At 55.0% G+C, this 17052-nt stretch overlaps 1 protein-coding gene across 1 annotated transcript; it reads left to right on the plus strand.

Annotated features, from left to right (window-relative positions):
• Positions 1-1925: 1925 nt before the first annotated feature.
• LOC111152738 (malonyl-CoA decarboxylase) lies at positions 1926-16961 on the plus strand. Its single transcript, XM_022511334.1, has 5 exons — positions 1926-2468; positions 9764-9876; positions 10726-10882; positions 13625-13774; positions 15838-16961. The coding sequence occupies exons 1-5, from the start codon at positions 1926-1928 to the stop codon at positions 16369-16371; spliced, it is 1497 nt and encodes a 498-aa protein (XP_022367042.1). The 3' UTR covers positions 16372-16961.
• The last annotated feature ends 91 nt before the right edge of the window (positions 16962-17052 follow it).

Raw genomic sequence — 17052 nt, forward strand, 5'->3', positions numbered from 1 at the left:
AGAGCAGGGGCTGTTGGTGTGGGGTCTGCCTTGCTACACTGTAGCATTTGGTTTTTGAACCAGTGAATGACATGGCTGGACAGATAATTCAGAAAGTTCACTGAACAGCTGATGCCAGGAATGGATTGGAGGTCTGAGCCTGGAAGCAAAGAGGTTACTGTTGTGGCCCCAGTGAGAAGGGATGTGGTTTCGAGGCACCGAAGGGGGAATGAGGGGCAGAGAGAAGGAAGGAATTCAGGAGCCCTTTTAAAGTAGAAGTCAAGGGTGCACGGGTGGCTCAGTCAGTTAAGCAGTTGCCTTTGGCTCAGGTCATGATTCCAGGGTCCTGGGATCAAGCCCTGCATCAGGCTCCCTGCTCAGCCTGCTTCTCCCTCTCCTGCTCCCCCTGCTTGTGTTCTCCCTGTCAAATAAATAAAACCATTTAAAAAAAAGGTATAAATCACACTAAAACTTACATGTGGGATGAAGGGCAGGACAGAAGTTATAAAACTATGCTTTTGAACTTGAAAGAATGAATAGGTAAGCTCACCCCTGTCCCGCCTCCCCCTTCAAACCGTAACTAGCTTCTGGTCTCAGCTTAGTCACATGCTCATCCCTGCTTACCCTGGTCACAGTGCAAAGCCCACCCAACCCTGCTGGTTCCTGTTACTCCACGCTGCCTATTTCCTCCTTAGCACCCATCACAGTTTGATTATCCTCTCCATATATTAATCAGTTATTCTCTCCTTTGGACCGTAAACTCCTTGGGGCACCATAGGTCTACCTAGTTCATTCTTTTTTTTTTTTTTTAAGATTTTATTTATTTATTTGACAGAGAGAGATCACAAGTAGACAGAGAGGCAGGCAGAGAGAGGGAGGGAAGCAGGCTCCCCGCTGAGCAGAGAGCCGGACGCGGGACTCAATCCCAGGACCCTGAGATCACGACCTGAGCCGAAGGCAGCAGCTTAACCCACTGAGCCACCCAGGCGCCCCTACCTAGTTCATTCTTTTATCTCCTGGCCTCATACCAGACCTGGCACTTAGCAGGTGGTTAATAAACACTGTTACATGAATTTAGGAAGGAGGGAGAGGGGCACCTGGGTGTCTCGGTTGGCTGAGCATCCAACTTGGTGTCAGCTCAGGTCATGATCTCGGGGTCTGAGATAGAACCCTGCCTTCTGCTCCATGGTGGGAGTGGAGGGCCTCTGTTTGAGATTCTCTCTCTCCTGCCCCTCCTCCTGCTCCTGGGCGCGCGCGCTCTCTCTCTCTCTCAAATAAAGATTTTTTTTTTTTTTTTTAAGAAAAGAAAAAAAGAAAAGGAGGGACGGGTTGGGGACTAAGACGGTGGCAGGGCCCCATTTGCGGCGTCCCTGAGAGGTTCTGCAGCAGGCCGCTGGAGACCCGGGTCCCGGGCTCCGCAAAGAGGAGGGCTGCCGCTCGGGGAGGCATCTTGTGTCATCAGACCCTAACAACGATTTGAGAGCGCCTAGGCACGATGTGAGACAAAGGCCAGCCTGCCAGAGAATTGCCACCGGGGACACCTGGAAGCACGTCGTCCTCAGACGCGAGGGACCGGGAATCTGCAGGCGTGGCGCGTTCCCCCAGGTGGCTCGGGTGCACCTTGCGGTAGCAGAGCTCGGCTCTAGGGCAGGGGAGGTGCGTACGCGGGGGGTGGGGCAAGAGGACCGCCACTGAGCCGGTGACTTTGAGTGGCCAGGACACGGAGCGCGCCCGCACCGCCGCCCCGCCCGCCTCTCCCAGGTGCTGGGACCTTTGGGCTCACTTGGCCCCGCGCCGCGCTCCGCCCCCCGCGCCGCCCCCGCCCTGCCCTCCGATTGGCCGCCGCTCCACCCGCCCCCCTCGGCCCAGACCAATGAAGCCGGCGCGCGCCGGAAGCCGGAAGCCCCCCGGCGCCGGCGTCCCCCAGGCCGCTGTCGCGCGGCGCCATGCGAGGCTTGGGGCCAGCCCTGACGGCGCGGCGCTTCTTCCCGCTGCAGCTCCCCCCGTGGCCGCCGCGGCCGCTCGGACCCCGGCTGTCGAGCGGGTCGGCGGCGGAGGCGGGCGCCCTGGAGCGGGCCATGGACGAGCTGCTGCGGCGCGCCGTGCCCGCCACGCCGGCCTACGAGCTGCGGGAGAAGACGCCGGCGCCGGCCGAGGGCCAGTGCGCGGACTTCGTGAGCTTCTACGGTGGCCTGGCCGAGGCGGCCGAGCGCGCCGAGCTGCTGAGCCGCTTGGCGCGCGGCTTCGGCGTGGACCACGGCCAGGTGGCGGAGCAGAGCGCCGGCGTGCTCCAGCTGCGCGAGCAGCCGCGGGAGGCGGCCGTGCTGCTGCAGGCCGAGGACCGGCTGCGCTACGCGCTGGTGCCGCGCTACCGCGGCCTGTTCCACCACATCAGCAAGCTGGACGGCGGCGTGCGCTTCCTGGTGCGGCTGCGCGCCGACCTGCTCGAGGCGCAGGCCCTCAAGCTGGTGGAGGGGCCGCACGTCCGGGTAAGGCCCCGTCCGGGCCCCCGCCTTGCACCAGGTCCGCGAGCTCCTGGCGGCCCTCCCGGTACAGTCCCCACCTGCCCCGGCCTGAAGCCGCGCACACTTTGCCAGCCCCCACCCCCAGTTACAGCCCCCTCGCCCCGGGGCCCTTCCTTCCCAGGCTTTCCGAATCCTCGCCTTGGCCCAGGGTTTCCTGTGTCCCGCTTCCTAGAAACCCGGCACCGCCTACCTTTAACGCGACTGTCAGCGCCGCCACGGTTAAGTGTGCTCCACGAAGTCTCTTTCTTGCTGTTTTAGCTGAGTGCCGTCGTGGGGTACGCTTGAACGCGCGACCCGCCGAGCATCACGTAGCCTCCCCAAACGCGGGTGGTGTCAGCAGAAGGTAGTCGCACCCCCGAGGCGTGTAAGCCGTGGTCTGAGCAGCCCTGTGGGATGCACAGAGACAGGTCTCTGGTCTCTGCGTCATGACCCGGCAGGACGTTGCACTTTCCTGAGTTCAGCCCCGAAATGTGATGATTCCCGGTTGAACCCTCGAGTGACCGGGCGCCGATCAGAGGGAGCGCACGTGAGGTGCGGATGAACGCTGCCTGCAAAGTCTGCTGACCTTTGGCGTCGTCCCCTACTGCTCTGGGTATTACATTTGAAGGGACCACTGGTCTGCCCTTTTAGTGAGCAGAAAGTGATGTAAAAGTTTCAGGAAGCTTCCAACATTCGGAACTTCTTGCGGCGCAGTTGGCTTTGAAAAATTGAGCAGTTGAACGATTACGTCCAAATTCATTTAAGAACCCTAACACTGGCGTGGTAGTTTTCACATTCTTGTCCTCATTCTTAGGTGGGTTAAGGAAACCTACTGAGGACAGGAGACTGGACCAAGGACTCAAAGCAAATAGGTATGTCACCTACCCAGACCTCAGCCTGGGGTGCTTTGTACCCTGTTTCATAACCACGTCGTGAGGGGTGAGTTACGGTGCCTGTGAGAGACTTCATGTTTCTCAGCGATTTGGCCTCAGATGCGTGAACACTGGGGATAGTTAAGAATGGGGTTAACCTCAGTGATAACCAGTGCTGTGATTGATTACTCTTGATGGCTGGTTAATTTATAGTGCTAAATGTGCGTCGAGGGCCACGATTTGAAGTGATCACATTTCTGACTCAAGCCCAGGCTGAATGGCTGAGACGTTATATTCTGCATGCTTGATGTATCCCATCTGCTTGGGGAAAGTCTTTAATCCAAGCACAGGTTTGTTTGTTCATTCATTTTTCTTGAACTAGGACCATGGAGGCCCTTCTGAAGCTTGGTTTTTACTATGTGGAAGACTGGAGAATTAGGTAGAATGTCACCTGTCCCAGAGTGAAATCCAGCCTTCTCTCCATCCTTCCACTCAACACATGGCCACTGGGTGTCTGTCTTACACCAGGCGTGCTCCTGGTGTTAAGTGTTCAGGTCACTTGGTCAGGAGTTTCCACTCTAGTCTAGTATGGGAAGAGTTAACAGCAGGCATGGTGGCTGGCGGGTGCTTTTCGCCCGCTGGCTCATCTCGTTCTCCACAAGCCGTAGGGACCTGTTGTACAGATGGGGAGATTAAAGCTGGTCATGGTCAAGTGCAGTGCCCAGCGTTCTGAGCCGGTATTCAAGCCCAGTCCTGACCAGAATTGTGTACTTTGTTGTGACAACGTTGATTCTCAGAGCTGTTGACTTTATTGTATCTAAAAGGGATTTGGTTTTCTTAAAATTTCCCTTTTTCTGCTAAATCAAGGACAAAATAAAACGACCCAGTGAATTACTGGCTCTGTTTTACTTAGTTTTTTACCAAATGGGGAGTTTAATGTTCTCTAGTTGTGAGCGTATTTACTTTTCCCAAGAGTGAGCATGCGAGCTTCCATCTTACTGGTAACGCCAGTGCTTACCTTTCTCTGGAACCAGTAGTCATTGCTCCCTGTTGGAAAGTCATCAGTCCTGCCATGGCCAGAAGGATCAACATGTGATCCCTTTCCTTTGGCATTCTTGGTGCACCTCAAGCCGCCGCAGACACTGCCAGCTCCACCATCCGTCACTCGCTCCTCTCCACAGACCCCCTCTCCAGCCGAGCCGGCCCTGATGGAAAGTTCCCGACCCCCCCTCACTGTGTGATTCTTGTTGGGAAGCCCGCTAGCCTAGGAGCTGCTCAGCACTCAGCTTTTCCAATGCTAGTTCAAGGTGGCCTCAGCCAGGTTTGAGCTTCAGGGCGTGCATTATCTTTGCGTGTATTATTACATTATTGGCTTGGATTTTACACCTTAACATCAGAATCGAGCATTTGAAATGTATTATTCCACCGACTGCCCTCCCCCCGCCACCAACTCCCAACTTGATGATCAGCCCCTGGAAAACTGGGAGCCTTGTTTTAAATGTCTTGCATAGCAAAATGCTGAATGACGCATGAGAGGAGCCCGGGGTGCCCGCCACAAGACTGAGTCGGCACACTCACTCCTCCCGTCTGTCCTGAGTCACACTGCTGCACTCCAAGTTCTGAGCCCGCAGGGAAGCCCAGAGGGCTTGGAAGGTTTCTGCTCGGCCAGCAGAGGCCTCGTGGTAGACGTTTGGACAGCCCTTGGCAGATTTCACTCTTTCGGCCCTAGTGATGACTAAGGTCCCATCCAGTTCTAAAGCCTCCAGTTCTGTGACACGTTACCGAACGTATCCAGCCCCTTGCTCTTCCCCCACACAAGAAAACTCAGCTTATCATTCCGGTGGGAAGGAGTGTGGCAGCTGAAAGCTGTGACATTGAGACGAGATTGGGGGATGGGCAGGGCGAGGGGCCCAAGGTGGTCGACACACGAAGAAACATTGTGTATCGACAGGCAGAAATAGCAAGAAAGGTATTTCTTGAGCAGAGGAGGAGTAACAGTCGCCTGACGTTTGCTTCTGCGTGTGGTCTAGACAAAAGGCAAGAAGCCTCTTCGAGACCTTCAGTCACACCTCTTGGCGTTTCTTTGCCTAGAGATCGTGTCCTTCTATCCAGTGTGTGTAACCATTAGAACTAAATCCATTGAATACCTTCTCCTTTGCTCTATGTAGTCACATAGCACTTTATAAATCCCTGTCATTCAAGCCCTTCAGAGAATAGTTCGGTTTTTTTTTTAATCCATAGTCACCATCCCTGGCATCCAGTTCTGTAATCTGTCCCTGCGATCACATGCTGTGCGCGATCCACTTCGATTTCGTTTCTTCTGCATCATTCTGGATTTTGCGTCCAAGCTAAAGAGGCGACAGCTAGAATCTCTTGCTCAGAGGAATTCGGTGTTAGAAAGCACTGGAAGTTCGGCATATGAATCATTGGAGCAGGAGTCCCAAATGCCCAGGGACCCATGGTGCCCTGGTATGCTGGGAGAGCAGGGAGCTCTCTCTCCCTTCACCTCCGATCTGAGCGTCCCTCCCTGTGTGCCCACGGCACCGTGTCCCAGCTGTGCCATCTCCCGCACCTGCTCATCTCCAGACTTGCAGGGCGAAGCCACAAGGACATGCACGGGTTTGCATGAGGGCTGCTGTGGGTTCAGGCTGCAGTGGCATTTTTAGACTAACGGGCAAGTAGGAGGCCAAAAAGGAAGTTGATGGGGTGTCTTTCCCCGGGCGGTGGGTGAAGCAGGTCCCGTGTGGAGAGGGAAGGGGCCAGCTCTCAGGACTATCCTTGCCCTCTGCGGCTGAGAGGCATGATTTTAGCCAGGTCCTTTAGCCCCTGGGCCCATCGGCTGTGCACAGAGGTGAGAGATTCTGCCGGCGGTTGGTGTGCTCAAGGTCAGCCTGGTTCCCTTCTAAGAAGTGCTCTGGGGGTTACTGTGCAGCTTGGCCCAAAATCAGGTTCACAGACAAGGGCACAGTTCGTGAGGGTCCCGGGTTGTGATTACTGGTAGTGACGGTTGGCGCGTGCTGTGTGTGTGTGGTGTGGAGGCCTTCTGTTTTTCGTCTGAGGCCGACTTGGGTCAAGCAGTTATGTTGCTTAGAGACAAAAATCCCCTGTGAAGGTGACTCGAGTTCCCATTCTAGGAGGTCCGAGCTCTGTTCACTGGCTTGTGGGCACCAGAGGGAAGTCGGCCTTCAGAAAATGGAAGGGCTTCTTGATGGCAGTTTGAACATAGAAATTCCAGGGAGAGGAGAGGTGTGCGAGTCTTGACAGAAGCATGGGGGCCAGCAGAGAAGGGGCTAAACTCGCAGCAGACTGGCCGGTGTCCCCACTGTCTCGAGGTCCAGCCACACTGGATGCTTTGTCATATGACCTCTTTCGGTGACTTGTCCTGCTTTGCAGTAAACACAGTGGTCCTTGTTGGTTCTGTTAACTCTGTGCTCAGTTAGACCGAAAAGGACCTTATCTGTAGTCTGGCAGGGATGCCCCAGTCCCCTGGGGACAGCAGCCGCCACCGATGGGAATCGTACCTAGAATGTCTGAGCTGCGCTGCCAGGACCCTGTCCAGTGCCTCCAGCTCCCTGTCCCAGCTCAGGGCTTCCGAGCAATGAAAACTAATTTTGCTCCACATTCCAAACGTGGGGAGATGTTGATAGCCAACAACTTCAGGAGATGGGTTGGGAGACCGCTTTTTCTCTGCCAAAAGGGGAGTTTGATTGGCCTTCTGCACAGTGTCCTCCAAGATAACCCCAGTCAGCAGGTCCGGAAAGCCGAGCCCAGGCCTCCTGGCCTCCCCGGCAGTCATGTGTGAGAGTCTGGGATTGATGGCAGAACTGATGCGCGTAAAGCGAAGGCAGAGGCCGTGTCTTCCCCTCCTGTCGCCTGCGGTCTGGCCCAGACAGCTATGCGGCATGAGCACCGAGCTTGGGGACTTGTGCCCTTTCACCTAGATTTCCAGATCTCATGTGGCAGGGTCACATTTCACAGCCGTCAGTAGCCCAAAATAGAACCAAGAGACCTTGGAGGGGGAGCTCTCATCGGCCAAGCCATTTCTTTCCGTGCTAATCCCGAACTGATCCTGAAACTAGGTACTCCCGCACGCTCCTGTCGTGAATGTGGTAGAGGCCCCGGCACCCTCCATGTGGAGCTTGGCTCATCCAGTCCTGACTCTCCAGTGCACAGGTTCCTAACCTGGGGTCCGCCAACCCCTTGAGATGAGCCAGAGGTGAGTTTCAGAGGATTCCATGAATCCCAGGAAATGGTGTGCAGAAATTGACTCATGTGTTTGCGTTTTTCTGGGGAACAGGTCCCTTGTTTTTAGCACGTACTCAGGAGTGCATGAGGACCCCAGGAAGATTGAGAACTGGTGTGGTCTGAGGCAGTATTTTATCAGCAGTGGTTCTGTACTGCCTGGTCGATGGCCTCTCCCTCTCCCATCCTGCCACTGCCTCCTCTCCATTCTCCAGTCTTTCTTGTCTCTTTCATTTGACATCAGTCTGCTAACTGCCTTCCACGTGGGACACCCCCTGAATTCTTTGAGCACCAGAGGTTCAAACCACCTCTGCCCTCACTGCGAGGTTACAGCTGAGTGAAGACCAGGTTATGGAAGTGAGAATAAAAAGGAATTGTAAAGGGCATCTGGTCCAGCCCGTAAATCCTTCAAACAGCTCCACCAAATCTTTATTGACTGTGCATGCTTGGTCCCCGCCTATGGTGACGTTCTCTCTCTCCCAAGACAGCATCTGTAGTCACCCTAGCTATTCAGGGCTTCTCCTTTGTGTTAAATTCAGTCCAAGTCTGACTTGGTCCATGCTTTCCCGCATTGGTCCACAGTTTACCTCCCTCCTCACCCCCACAGGGTCACACAGAACAAATTTGGGGCTGGCTCTGTGCCCCAGGCCTGAAATATCTACAGATGGCCCTCACTTCGTTCTGAAGCCTTTCATGACCCACCAGCCCTATCCTCATTTGCAGCTTGTCCTCAAGTGACAATGTCGTGAGTCCTTTCACCTTTTACCAGGGAATAAAATGTGAAGCGGTCCTATAACATTTTTACAACTTTTGCAATTACAGCTCTCTTTCAGCTCTGTACCAGATGTCCTGAGATGCTTATTATTATTCAGTCATAATATTCAGTGTATCTGTTAATACATAGTTCATCTATGAGTAACAGAGACCCAAAATAATAGTGATTTGACTAAGAGAGAAGTTTGTCGTGTCAAAGTCTGGAGGTGGACACCCCAGGGATGATTCTGTTCTGTGATTCCGTCAGTTGACCCAGACTTTGGTTTGGTTCTACCTTGAAAGCCTTCATCCCCAGAGTTACCTCATGGCCCAATATGGCTGCTCCAGTTCTAGCCATCACATCACTGCCCAGCCTGCGGGGGAGCGACAAAGAAAAGATGGGCAGAAGGTATACGCTGGCCATTCTTTAAGGTTCCCATAAACTGCTCCAGGACACTTTTATTAACATCTCGCCAGAAGTCAGTCATGTGACTACTGTGTCTGCAGTGTGATCTTAACTCTGGACAGCCGTGCTCTTCCCTAAAGCATAAGCTTTTGTGCGTTTGAAAGAAAGGGAGGCAGCTGTTGAGGTGCAAGCTGTGTCTGCAGCCCCGGGCGTCCTCTAGCTTTGGCTGTCGGTAGCCTACTGCTGTCCATGTTCAGTGTGTCACGGGCGAGCCGGGTCTACCCCTGCGTCCTCTCCTTTCCCTACGCATCTGGTACCATTCTTGCTCAAAAGGTGAAGTTGACTCCCATCGCTTCTGGACGTAGGTCAGATACAAATAACTGAAGAGAGATTAGAATAATTTCATCAAATATAAGTGCGCTGATCGCTGGACACACTATTATGTCCTGCTAGAGTAGGAAAAACTGCTTCCACCGCAGCCCTGACGCGCCGTCACGTGAAATCTACGTCCTGACTTCAGAGATGTTCGGATCTGAAATGGTGAGCTGACGGCTGGGGCCCCAGACCCCGCACTTGTTTCTCTCAGGAAACGAGGGGTGATGTCTCGGCCCATCCCAGAGTGCTCCCGAGAGTGTAGGACTCGAGCCCCGTGCCGCCTGGGTTAGCCGCGCCCTGCATGGCACCCCATGTGTCGCTCTGTCAACCTCACGGTTTCGGTCGTGTTCACGACAGTGAACGCACCCGAATGTACCATTTGATTAGGGCAGCTTAGCTCGCCTTGAATGCTCCCTCGAAGGCCTCTTTCCGACTGGGGTCAGGGTGGCCAAGTAGAGAGCTGGGTACCGCGCACGCCTGGTCGGGACCGTCCGCAGAGAAGCTGTTGGGAGGGGCATCCCTGCAGGTGGCTTTTGTGTCCCACTCTGGCTGTGGTCCCTGCTAGTGACGAGGCGGAGGCACGCGTGCTGTTTGGGACCCGGCAGCCAACACTCTTGTGTTCTCCCTTCCAGGAGATGAACGGCGTGCTGAAGGGTATGCTGTCGGAGTGGTTCTCCTCCGGCTTCCTGAACCTAGAACGGGTCACCTGGCACTCGCCCTGTGAGGTGCTGCAGAAAATCAGCGAGTAAGTATCAAGGTTTTCACTCTTCCGAAGTGTTAGCTGAGGGCCAGTCTTCGTCTGCACATGCGTTTGGGGCCAAGCTGGACTTCAAAAATGGTGTCCCGTCCTAGCTAGTGATGTCACGATCACAGCTAGCCACCGGCCGTTGTGCCCAGAGGCCCCCACGCGGGGTGCCTTAGTCTCGCCTGGTTGGGCATACTTCTCCCTTGGGCAGATTTCTGAGTGGGCTCTATGGTGCAGGATGCCCGTGTGCCTGGAACCTGGGGAAGCCCGGGCTGGCATGTGACTACGGTCCTCAGACAGGAGAAGCTCTTAACATCTCAAGGTCTAGACACTCCGTGCCGCCTTAAGAAGCTAAGGCTTGCGGAAGCTTGCACTTTGCACCCTGACCAGTTCCAAGGGTTGCCATTTCACTTGCCAAAAACAAGATCGTGGTTGGAGGAGGTCGCTAGACAAATGGAACCAGGTCATGATCTCAGGGTCACAAGATGGAGCCCCAAAGCAGGGCTCCGCGCTCAGGGAGGAGTCTGCTTCGGATTCTTTCTCTCTCTCAAAGGAACAATCTTTTTGGAAAATAAATAAATAAAATTGCTGCACAACTCTTTCCCGAGGGCCCCACAAACTAGTCTGAACACCAGGTATTAAGAATTTGGGGACCATTTTCTGTGTAAAATTCATCGGAGTTCCTCTCAGACAGCGCTGTTTCGTATTAAAACGATTTTCTTTGAATTCTCCTGAAGTTCTATTTGAGGGATGTATTTGACTCTGTTGAGTAATAGGAACAGGAATCAGCAGTAGTTCTCTGACTTGTAAATCGTCCAGCAGCCTTGCTGCTTTCTAACCTCTCCTCAGGTCCGAGGCCGTGCATCCTGTGAAAAACTGGATGGACATGAAGCGACGCGTCGGGCCTTATAGGCGATGTTACTTCTTTTCTCACTGTGCGACCCCGGAGGAGCCCCTGGTCGTGCTCCACGTGGCCTTGACCGGCGAGATCTCCAGCAACATCCAGGTACCGGCCCGGTCGCGGCAGAACCAGGCGGGCGTCCCACAGAGCCCCGTCCGTTTTTCTAAAACCTGCTCCCCCGCCCATGAAGTGTGTCGCTTGAGGCATTCGTGTTTAGAACTGGCGAGAGAAGAAATGTCCAGATCTGTAGCCACAGGGCGGAGGCACGTCCTGTATAGACAGTTACCGAACGAGGCCGGCGCTCCTCTGCGCGGTCTGACTTTGAGCGGACCCAGGGCCGAGGGAGGGGCAGTCGCTTCCGCATTTGAGCACTCGTTCAGGGCCTGTGGGCAGGTGTAAAAGACTGTGACTAAAAACATGAAAACCAAACTGTGTGCTGCGTGCCTCCTGCGGGCCCAGCGCTCTGCCCGGGGAGCCGAGGGGACAGGCCCTGCCTGCTAGGAGGTTGGTGAGAAAGTCCAGATGTTTCCTGCAGGTACCGGGCAGGGGTGGGGGTGGGGCTGGGGGATGAGGGCAGGCCCCGAGGAAGGGAAAGGAAGGTGACAGGAGCCGAGACGCCTGCGTCAGTTCGGGCTTTGGGTCTGGAATGGCGGTTAGGAAGCTGGAAAGACGAGGACAGGTCCCGGGATGGGCTCACGGGCTGCGTTTCTGGGTATCAGGAAGTCAAGCGGAGCAAAGGGGCAGGAGTTCTTGACTACCAGGGGGAAATTGCCTGAGGGGTTCCCGTGTCTGAGGGGGCTGGGCCTGCTGGCAGTCCCGAGGGCAGGGTGGCGCTGTCTGCAGAAACAGAGAACAGGCGTTCTTTTCCACGATTCCACGATTCCCACTTGGAGGGAGTTACCTCTGGGAAATGCTCAGACCTAAGAGCGCGGCCAGTGGCCCATCTGGGCGGCGTGTACAGTTTCGAAAGGCTGGACCTGAGGGCCCAGCCACCCGCCGTAGAGGATGCAGGAGAGAGATGAGGACGTGTACATCGGGTTCACCCTCCCACCCGGGATCCCTGTGCGTGTATCTAAATGTGGATTCCCTGCTAGGGTTTTGACACAGAAAGCCAGCCTTGACTTACTCTTGAGTCGGATTCAGGCCCCAGGCTGGCATGTGTGGTGCACTCTTACGTGTGTGTGTGTTGATGGAGCGTTTGCTTGCTGCCCGTCAGCCCTGGAAGCCTGTTCCCTGCATCGCTGCTCAGAGCCCTGCGCGTGAGGCGTCACTCCCGCTAATAGTGTCCTTTGGTGGGTGTGAGAAGACCGAGGCTGCCGCGAAACTTCAGTGATGTGCCTACGATCCCAGAACCAGTAGGGATGAGAAGGGATTCCAGCCCAGCCCACACCCCCGTCCTCAGGGCAGTGCCTTCCCTGCTGGAAACCACGGGATATGGCAGCGCGATGGGGGAGGGGGTCATGCACAGGGAGGGTGTGCGTATGTGTATTGAAGTACATATTTTGAGCTGATGGAAGGCGTTCACCCCAAGGTTAACAGCAGGACTTGGCCTTGGGTTTTGGAGTAACTCGTGATTTATTTCTTTATGCAATTACTTCTTGCCTCTTTGGACATCGTGCACATCTCATTTGTCTAACCAAAGAAAGATCCGTCTGTATTTTGAACACTTTAAAAAAAGATTTGTTGGAACTTTTTGAATAAGGAACACAAGATAACCTACAGAATTCTGGAAGGACTGGGGAGGCTGACCCCACAAGGTAAAGACCAAGCACCCTGACTCTGAGCACCAGGAGCCCTCCCTCAGAGTCCGGCCGCAGGAGACAGGGCTTGGCACCGCCCTGGGGGTGTCCCTCCCTCTGTGTCACCAGCCACCCCAGTTTCCTGTGGCAGCAGTTCTTAATTTTCCAGGAGTCTCAGGAAAGACTCTTTGAGCATCCAAAGAGGATGAAAGCTGGAGGTCATTTTCCCCCCAGGGGACGTGCACACACGCACCTTCCATACTGAGTTTCAGAAAGCCTGAGGACTCCGGGCTGAACCCCGCTACCGCAGGAGTCTGATGCAGCTGGTGGAGGTCAGAGTAGCTTAAATAGGTTCTGCAGCAGCAAACTGTGTGCCTGCATTGCCGCGAACTCAGGGTAGCCCCCTGCTCTTGCCCGTTGTCAGGCGACCTTTAGACAGCGAGGTTCAGAGCACCCTGCCTTCAGAACTCGGTGCTCATAGGATCAGCTCTTGCCTGCAGAGTCTTTCCGGGGGGGGGGGGGGGGGGGGGGGGGTGGGTGTGTGTGTGTGTGTGTGTGTGTGTGTGTGTGTGTGTGTTCCCAGAGGAAAAACAAGGATGTAGCACAAAATCAAAAAGGTACACAGAAAAGTACATTTCCTAAAAGGAAAACTGTATAGGGTCATGTATGGCATACTGAGAAATCTAGAAACCTAGAGCTTGGAGAGCAGAAACGAAAATAACTAGCAACCAGCAGGCCTGCATGGGGCAGCCTAGGGATGGGGAGACAAAGCAGGGTGGGTTTGGTCTGGGTGTCGCAGGCGGGCTGGGAGGAGAGTTGTCACTGGCTCCCACAGCACAGAGGCCTGGGAGAGAAAAGACAAAGTGGACACACTTTGTTTTTTGCGAAGTTCAAAGCAATCAACATGGCACAGGGAGGCTGCGCAGTCGCCACCTCCAAAGAGATCTCTGATCGGAGCAAGCCTTTGGTCTCCAGAGTCACGTCCGTGAACAGGGGTGAGGGTTTCCAGGCTCCCACCCTCCCCAGCTTCTCCCCACCCCCCCCCCAGGAGGTCGGGCAGGCATGGGAAGTGAGGGGCCCGCAGGCCCACCATCGTTGTGTCTTCCAGGCCATAGTGAAGGAGCGCCCCCCGTCGGAGACGGAGGAGAGGAGTGAGATCTCCGCGGCCATCTTCTACTCCATCAGCCTGACGCAGCCCGGCCTGCAGGGGGTCGAGCTGGGCACCGTCCTCGTCAAGCGAGTCCTCAAGGAGCTGCAGGTGGGTGTGGCACATGGCCTCTGGGACAGCGGACGAAAGAGGACCTGGGTTGGGGGCGGAGAGAAAGAACCAGATGGCCCTTGGCCTGTCCCAGGTGCCCCGAGAGACTCAGGAGAAGGAGGCAGTGCCGAGAAAGGGGCATCTGGAAACTGGGTTCTCAGATGTTTTCCGAGGACATCAGCCTCTCCGGGGAACCTTCGTCTGGCAGCTGGGGCCTTTCCTGGCTTGCATGTGCTGTCCTGGCTCCGTCACCACCAGCCCCTTCACTCTCCTGTCCCAGTTTGGACGGCACACTTTGTGGCCGTGCCTGACCGGCCCCCACACCCTCTGGGCTCTGGCCACGACACCCCCTCAGCGTGGGCAGCTCGAAGGTAAACACTCCGGCAATTTTTTTTAATAACTTCCCTCTGTTGCTCTGGGAAAAACACTTCACCATCCTACAAGCGAAATGTTCACATTCACTCCAGGTCTAGCTTTCTGAAACGGTCTCATAAGGGGCTTGAGTGAACTACACTGAGCAGAATGTAATTATTAGGTAAAATAATTAGATTGCTAATAATTGGTTCTGAGAGCGGCACTCTCTGCTTTGGGTGGTTCCACAAGGCACCGACAGCAGAAGCCCTTCCATGGAGAATGACACAGTGGAATTAAAACACTGACGTGCTTTGTATTAAATTCATAATCAACCTTAAACCTCAGAACTCAGGATTCAGCTGGATATCGGCTTCATTAGAATCACTCTCTTGCCTCCTCTTCCCCGGAGGTGATGGGAGCCATTTCTAATTAATAGAAGTTTCTTCTTCTTTCCTTCTTTTTTTGCTGACGATGTTGATGAATGGAGCAGGGAGAGGGAGCAGGGGGCATGTCAGAGTGAGAAAGGCCTTCAGAAGGAGGGCAGAATGCGGGGTTCTGGGTAACTCACCCCCCAACTCTACTTCCGGATGGGTCAGAGTTGGCCCCTCAGCCCGGTAGCCATCCTCGGGAGGAGAAAGCGGGGATCCCTGGTCCCACACTTGGCTGTGAGCCTGACGGTCACCAGGGAGAACCCCGAGAAAAGGCCCTCTCGCTGTCCTGCACAGAGGTGTGCGTCGCGGTTTATGAAGGCAGACTCTTGAGAGCCGCCCGAAGTGCCCAGTGAAAAGACCATGGTTAGGAAAATCATGGTATAGTCTCATCTTTTAATATTATTCTGTTGTTAAAGTTACGTTTTTGAATTTTGAATGAGAAACGAGAAAATGCTCATGATTCATGAGCTCATAAAGCAGGGGCGCGAGCTACACGCCTCACTCGGGAAAGACCAGAGGAGTTACGCTTAAGCAGGCCCGGAGAGCGGCTGTCTCAGAGTCCTGGAGTGTGATAGGTTTGTTGGTCTGTTTCTGCTGCCATCCTGAGTTGAAAAAAAAATTCTTCTGTAGTGAGCACACAGTATACTTTTGTTCAGAAAATGCTAGAGTTTTACAAAACGGTCCTTGAGATCTGTCAGTGGGCCCTGCACCATATCGTCTGACGAACCGAACTCTCTGAGAAAGGGCATCAGCCGTGGCCTCCCCTTCTAGCCCATCCTCGCACGTGCTGTGGAGTCGTGGGACAACAGTTACTCGCTCACGACACAGCCCTTGGGTCCTTGCATGCCAAGTGCCAAACCAGGCTCTGTGGCCGCAGAGAAGTCCCTGGGAGGGGCGCGGTGTGCCGCACAGACAGGAGCTGTGGTCAGAAGACTGCACATCAAGCCCTGTGTTACCACAGCCCCCACTTCTCATTTCGGGCCCAGCCCGACTTGCCACTGTGACACACAGTGCAGACAGAGGAGCCACCACACGGGCCCCTCTCGGGGACTCAGGATGCCTCCGGGGCCTAGTGTGTGTCAGATTCATAATAAATGTGCCTTGAAAGGAGAGAATGAACGCACATCAGATACCATGGTGTAAATGAGACAGCAGCGTGCAGGGCTTAAGGAGGCCTAAGTGGTAAATGGAGGGGTGTTTCCGTTTCAGTGACCAACCTGCTGAACTTCTTTTATGCGTTTTCTCCACCTTCCTTTCCCAACCAACTGTGCCTTACAGAAAGAGTTTCCTCATCTTGGGACATTTTCAAGTCTGTCTCCTATACCTGGATTCACCAAGTGGCTTCTGGGACTCCTGAACTCACAAGCAAAGGAACACGGGAGGAATGAACTCTTTACGGATTCGGAGTGTCAAGAAATCTCTGAGATCACAGGTGGTCCCATTAACGAGACCCTCAAGGTCTTTCTCAGCAGCAGTGAATGGGTCAAGTCTGAGAAGCTGGTCCGGGCGCTCCAGGCCCCCTTGATGCGGCTCTGCGCCTGGTACTTGTATGGAGAGAAGCACCGGGGCTTCGCCCTGAACCCCGTGGCAAACTTCCACCTGCAGAACGGGGCCGTGATGTGGCGCATCAACTGGATGGCCGATGAGAGCCTCAAGGGCATCGCCAGCTCCTGCGGCCTGATGGCCAACTACCGGTACTACCCGGGGGAGACGGCCACCAACAGCACCAGCTACCTCTGCTCCAAGAGCATCAAAGCTTCCGAGCAGGTCCTCAACCTCGTGGCCCAGTTTCAGAAGAACAGCAAACTTTAAGCCTGTCCCAAAGCAGACGTCCCTGACCCCCAGAAGGATGATTTTTGGGATGGGTCAGGGAGGCTTATGCATCAAAAGGAGCTTTTTTTTTTTTAAGTCGAGCAGGGTTAGAGCGTGTTTTCTCTGACCCACAGCAAGGTCGGAAGGGGAGGCTGTGGCCTGACTTCCACTGTGGGAGCGCAGGGGCTGTGCCTGACGCCAGAGGGTGGGGGGCTGGACGGGGACGGGGTGGGGTTGCTGTTCCCACCCCTTCCAACCCCCCCGCCCCATCCAGGAGAGTGGCCAGGGTCCCTGCCGGAGTCGGTGCTGTGGTGCCTCCATCTTCAGAAAGCTCTAGAACCTCTGCTGGGTGTCGTCCCTGGGTGGACCGGCCAGCTTCACCAGGCCCCGGGCAGGTGGCCCAGGTGAGAGCGCTTTCCTCCAAGCTTAGAACGTAGTCAGCCGCGGTTGTCTTAGCCGTTTCTCTCCACTCACCACAGAGGGACAGAGGGCTCCGTGTGCTACGTGGCACCCGTGTTTTGGAGCCCCCGGGCGTAGGGAAATGTTCATGACTGCCCAGAGTTGACTAAATTAAATCTTTGAGCATCACACAAGGCGGTGTCACTTGGGCTTGAATTGGACGACGGTGGGCGTTATGATTGCAGAGACGCAGGTTCCTAATGAACCTAACGGGACCGCGTG

This window comes from Enhydra lutris, unplaced genomic scaffold, assembly GCF_002288905.1.
Source record: "Enhydra lutris kenyoni isolate GAN:26980312 unplaced genomic scaffold, ASM228890v2 scaffoldscaffold30, whole genome shotgun sequence".
NCBI lineage: Eukaryota > Metazoa > Chordata > Mammalia > Carnivora > Mustelidae > Enhydra > Enhydra lutris.

What these genes read in the sequence shown, in the direction of transcription:
- LOC111152738 (XM_022511334.1), top strand. Translation starts at nt 1,926, where the DNA reads ATGCGAGGCTTGGGGCCAGCCCTGACGGCGCGGCGCTTCTTCCCGCTG. An exon ending in GTGCTGCAGAAAATCAGCGA is followed by an intron (nt 9,877 to 10,725) that starts GTAAGTATCAAG and finishes ACCTCTCCTCAG; the next exon opens with GTCCGAGGCCGTGCATCCTG. An exon ending in GAGTCCTCAAGGAGCTGCAG is followed by an intron (nt 13,775 to 15,837) that starts GTGGGTGTGGCA and finishes TGTGCCTTACAG; the next exon opens with AAAGAGTTTCCTCATCTTGG.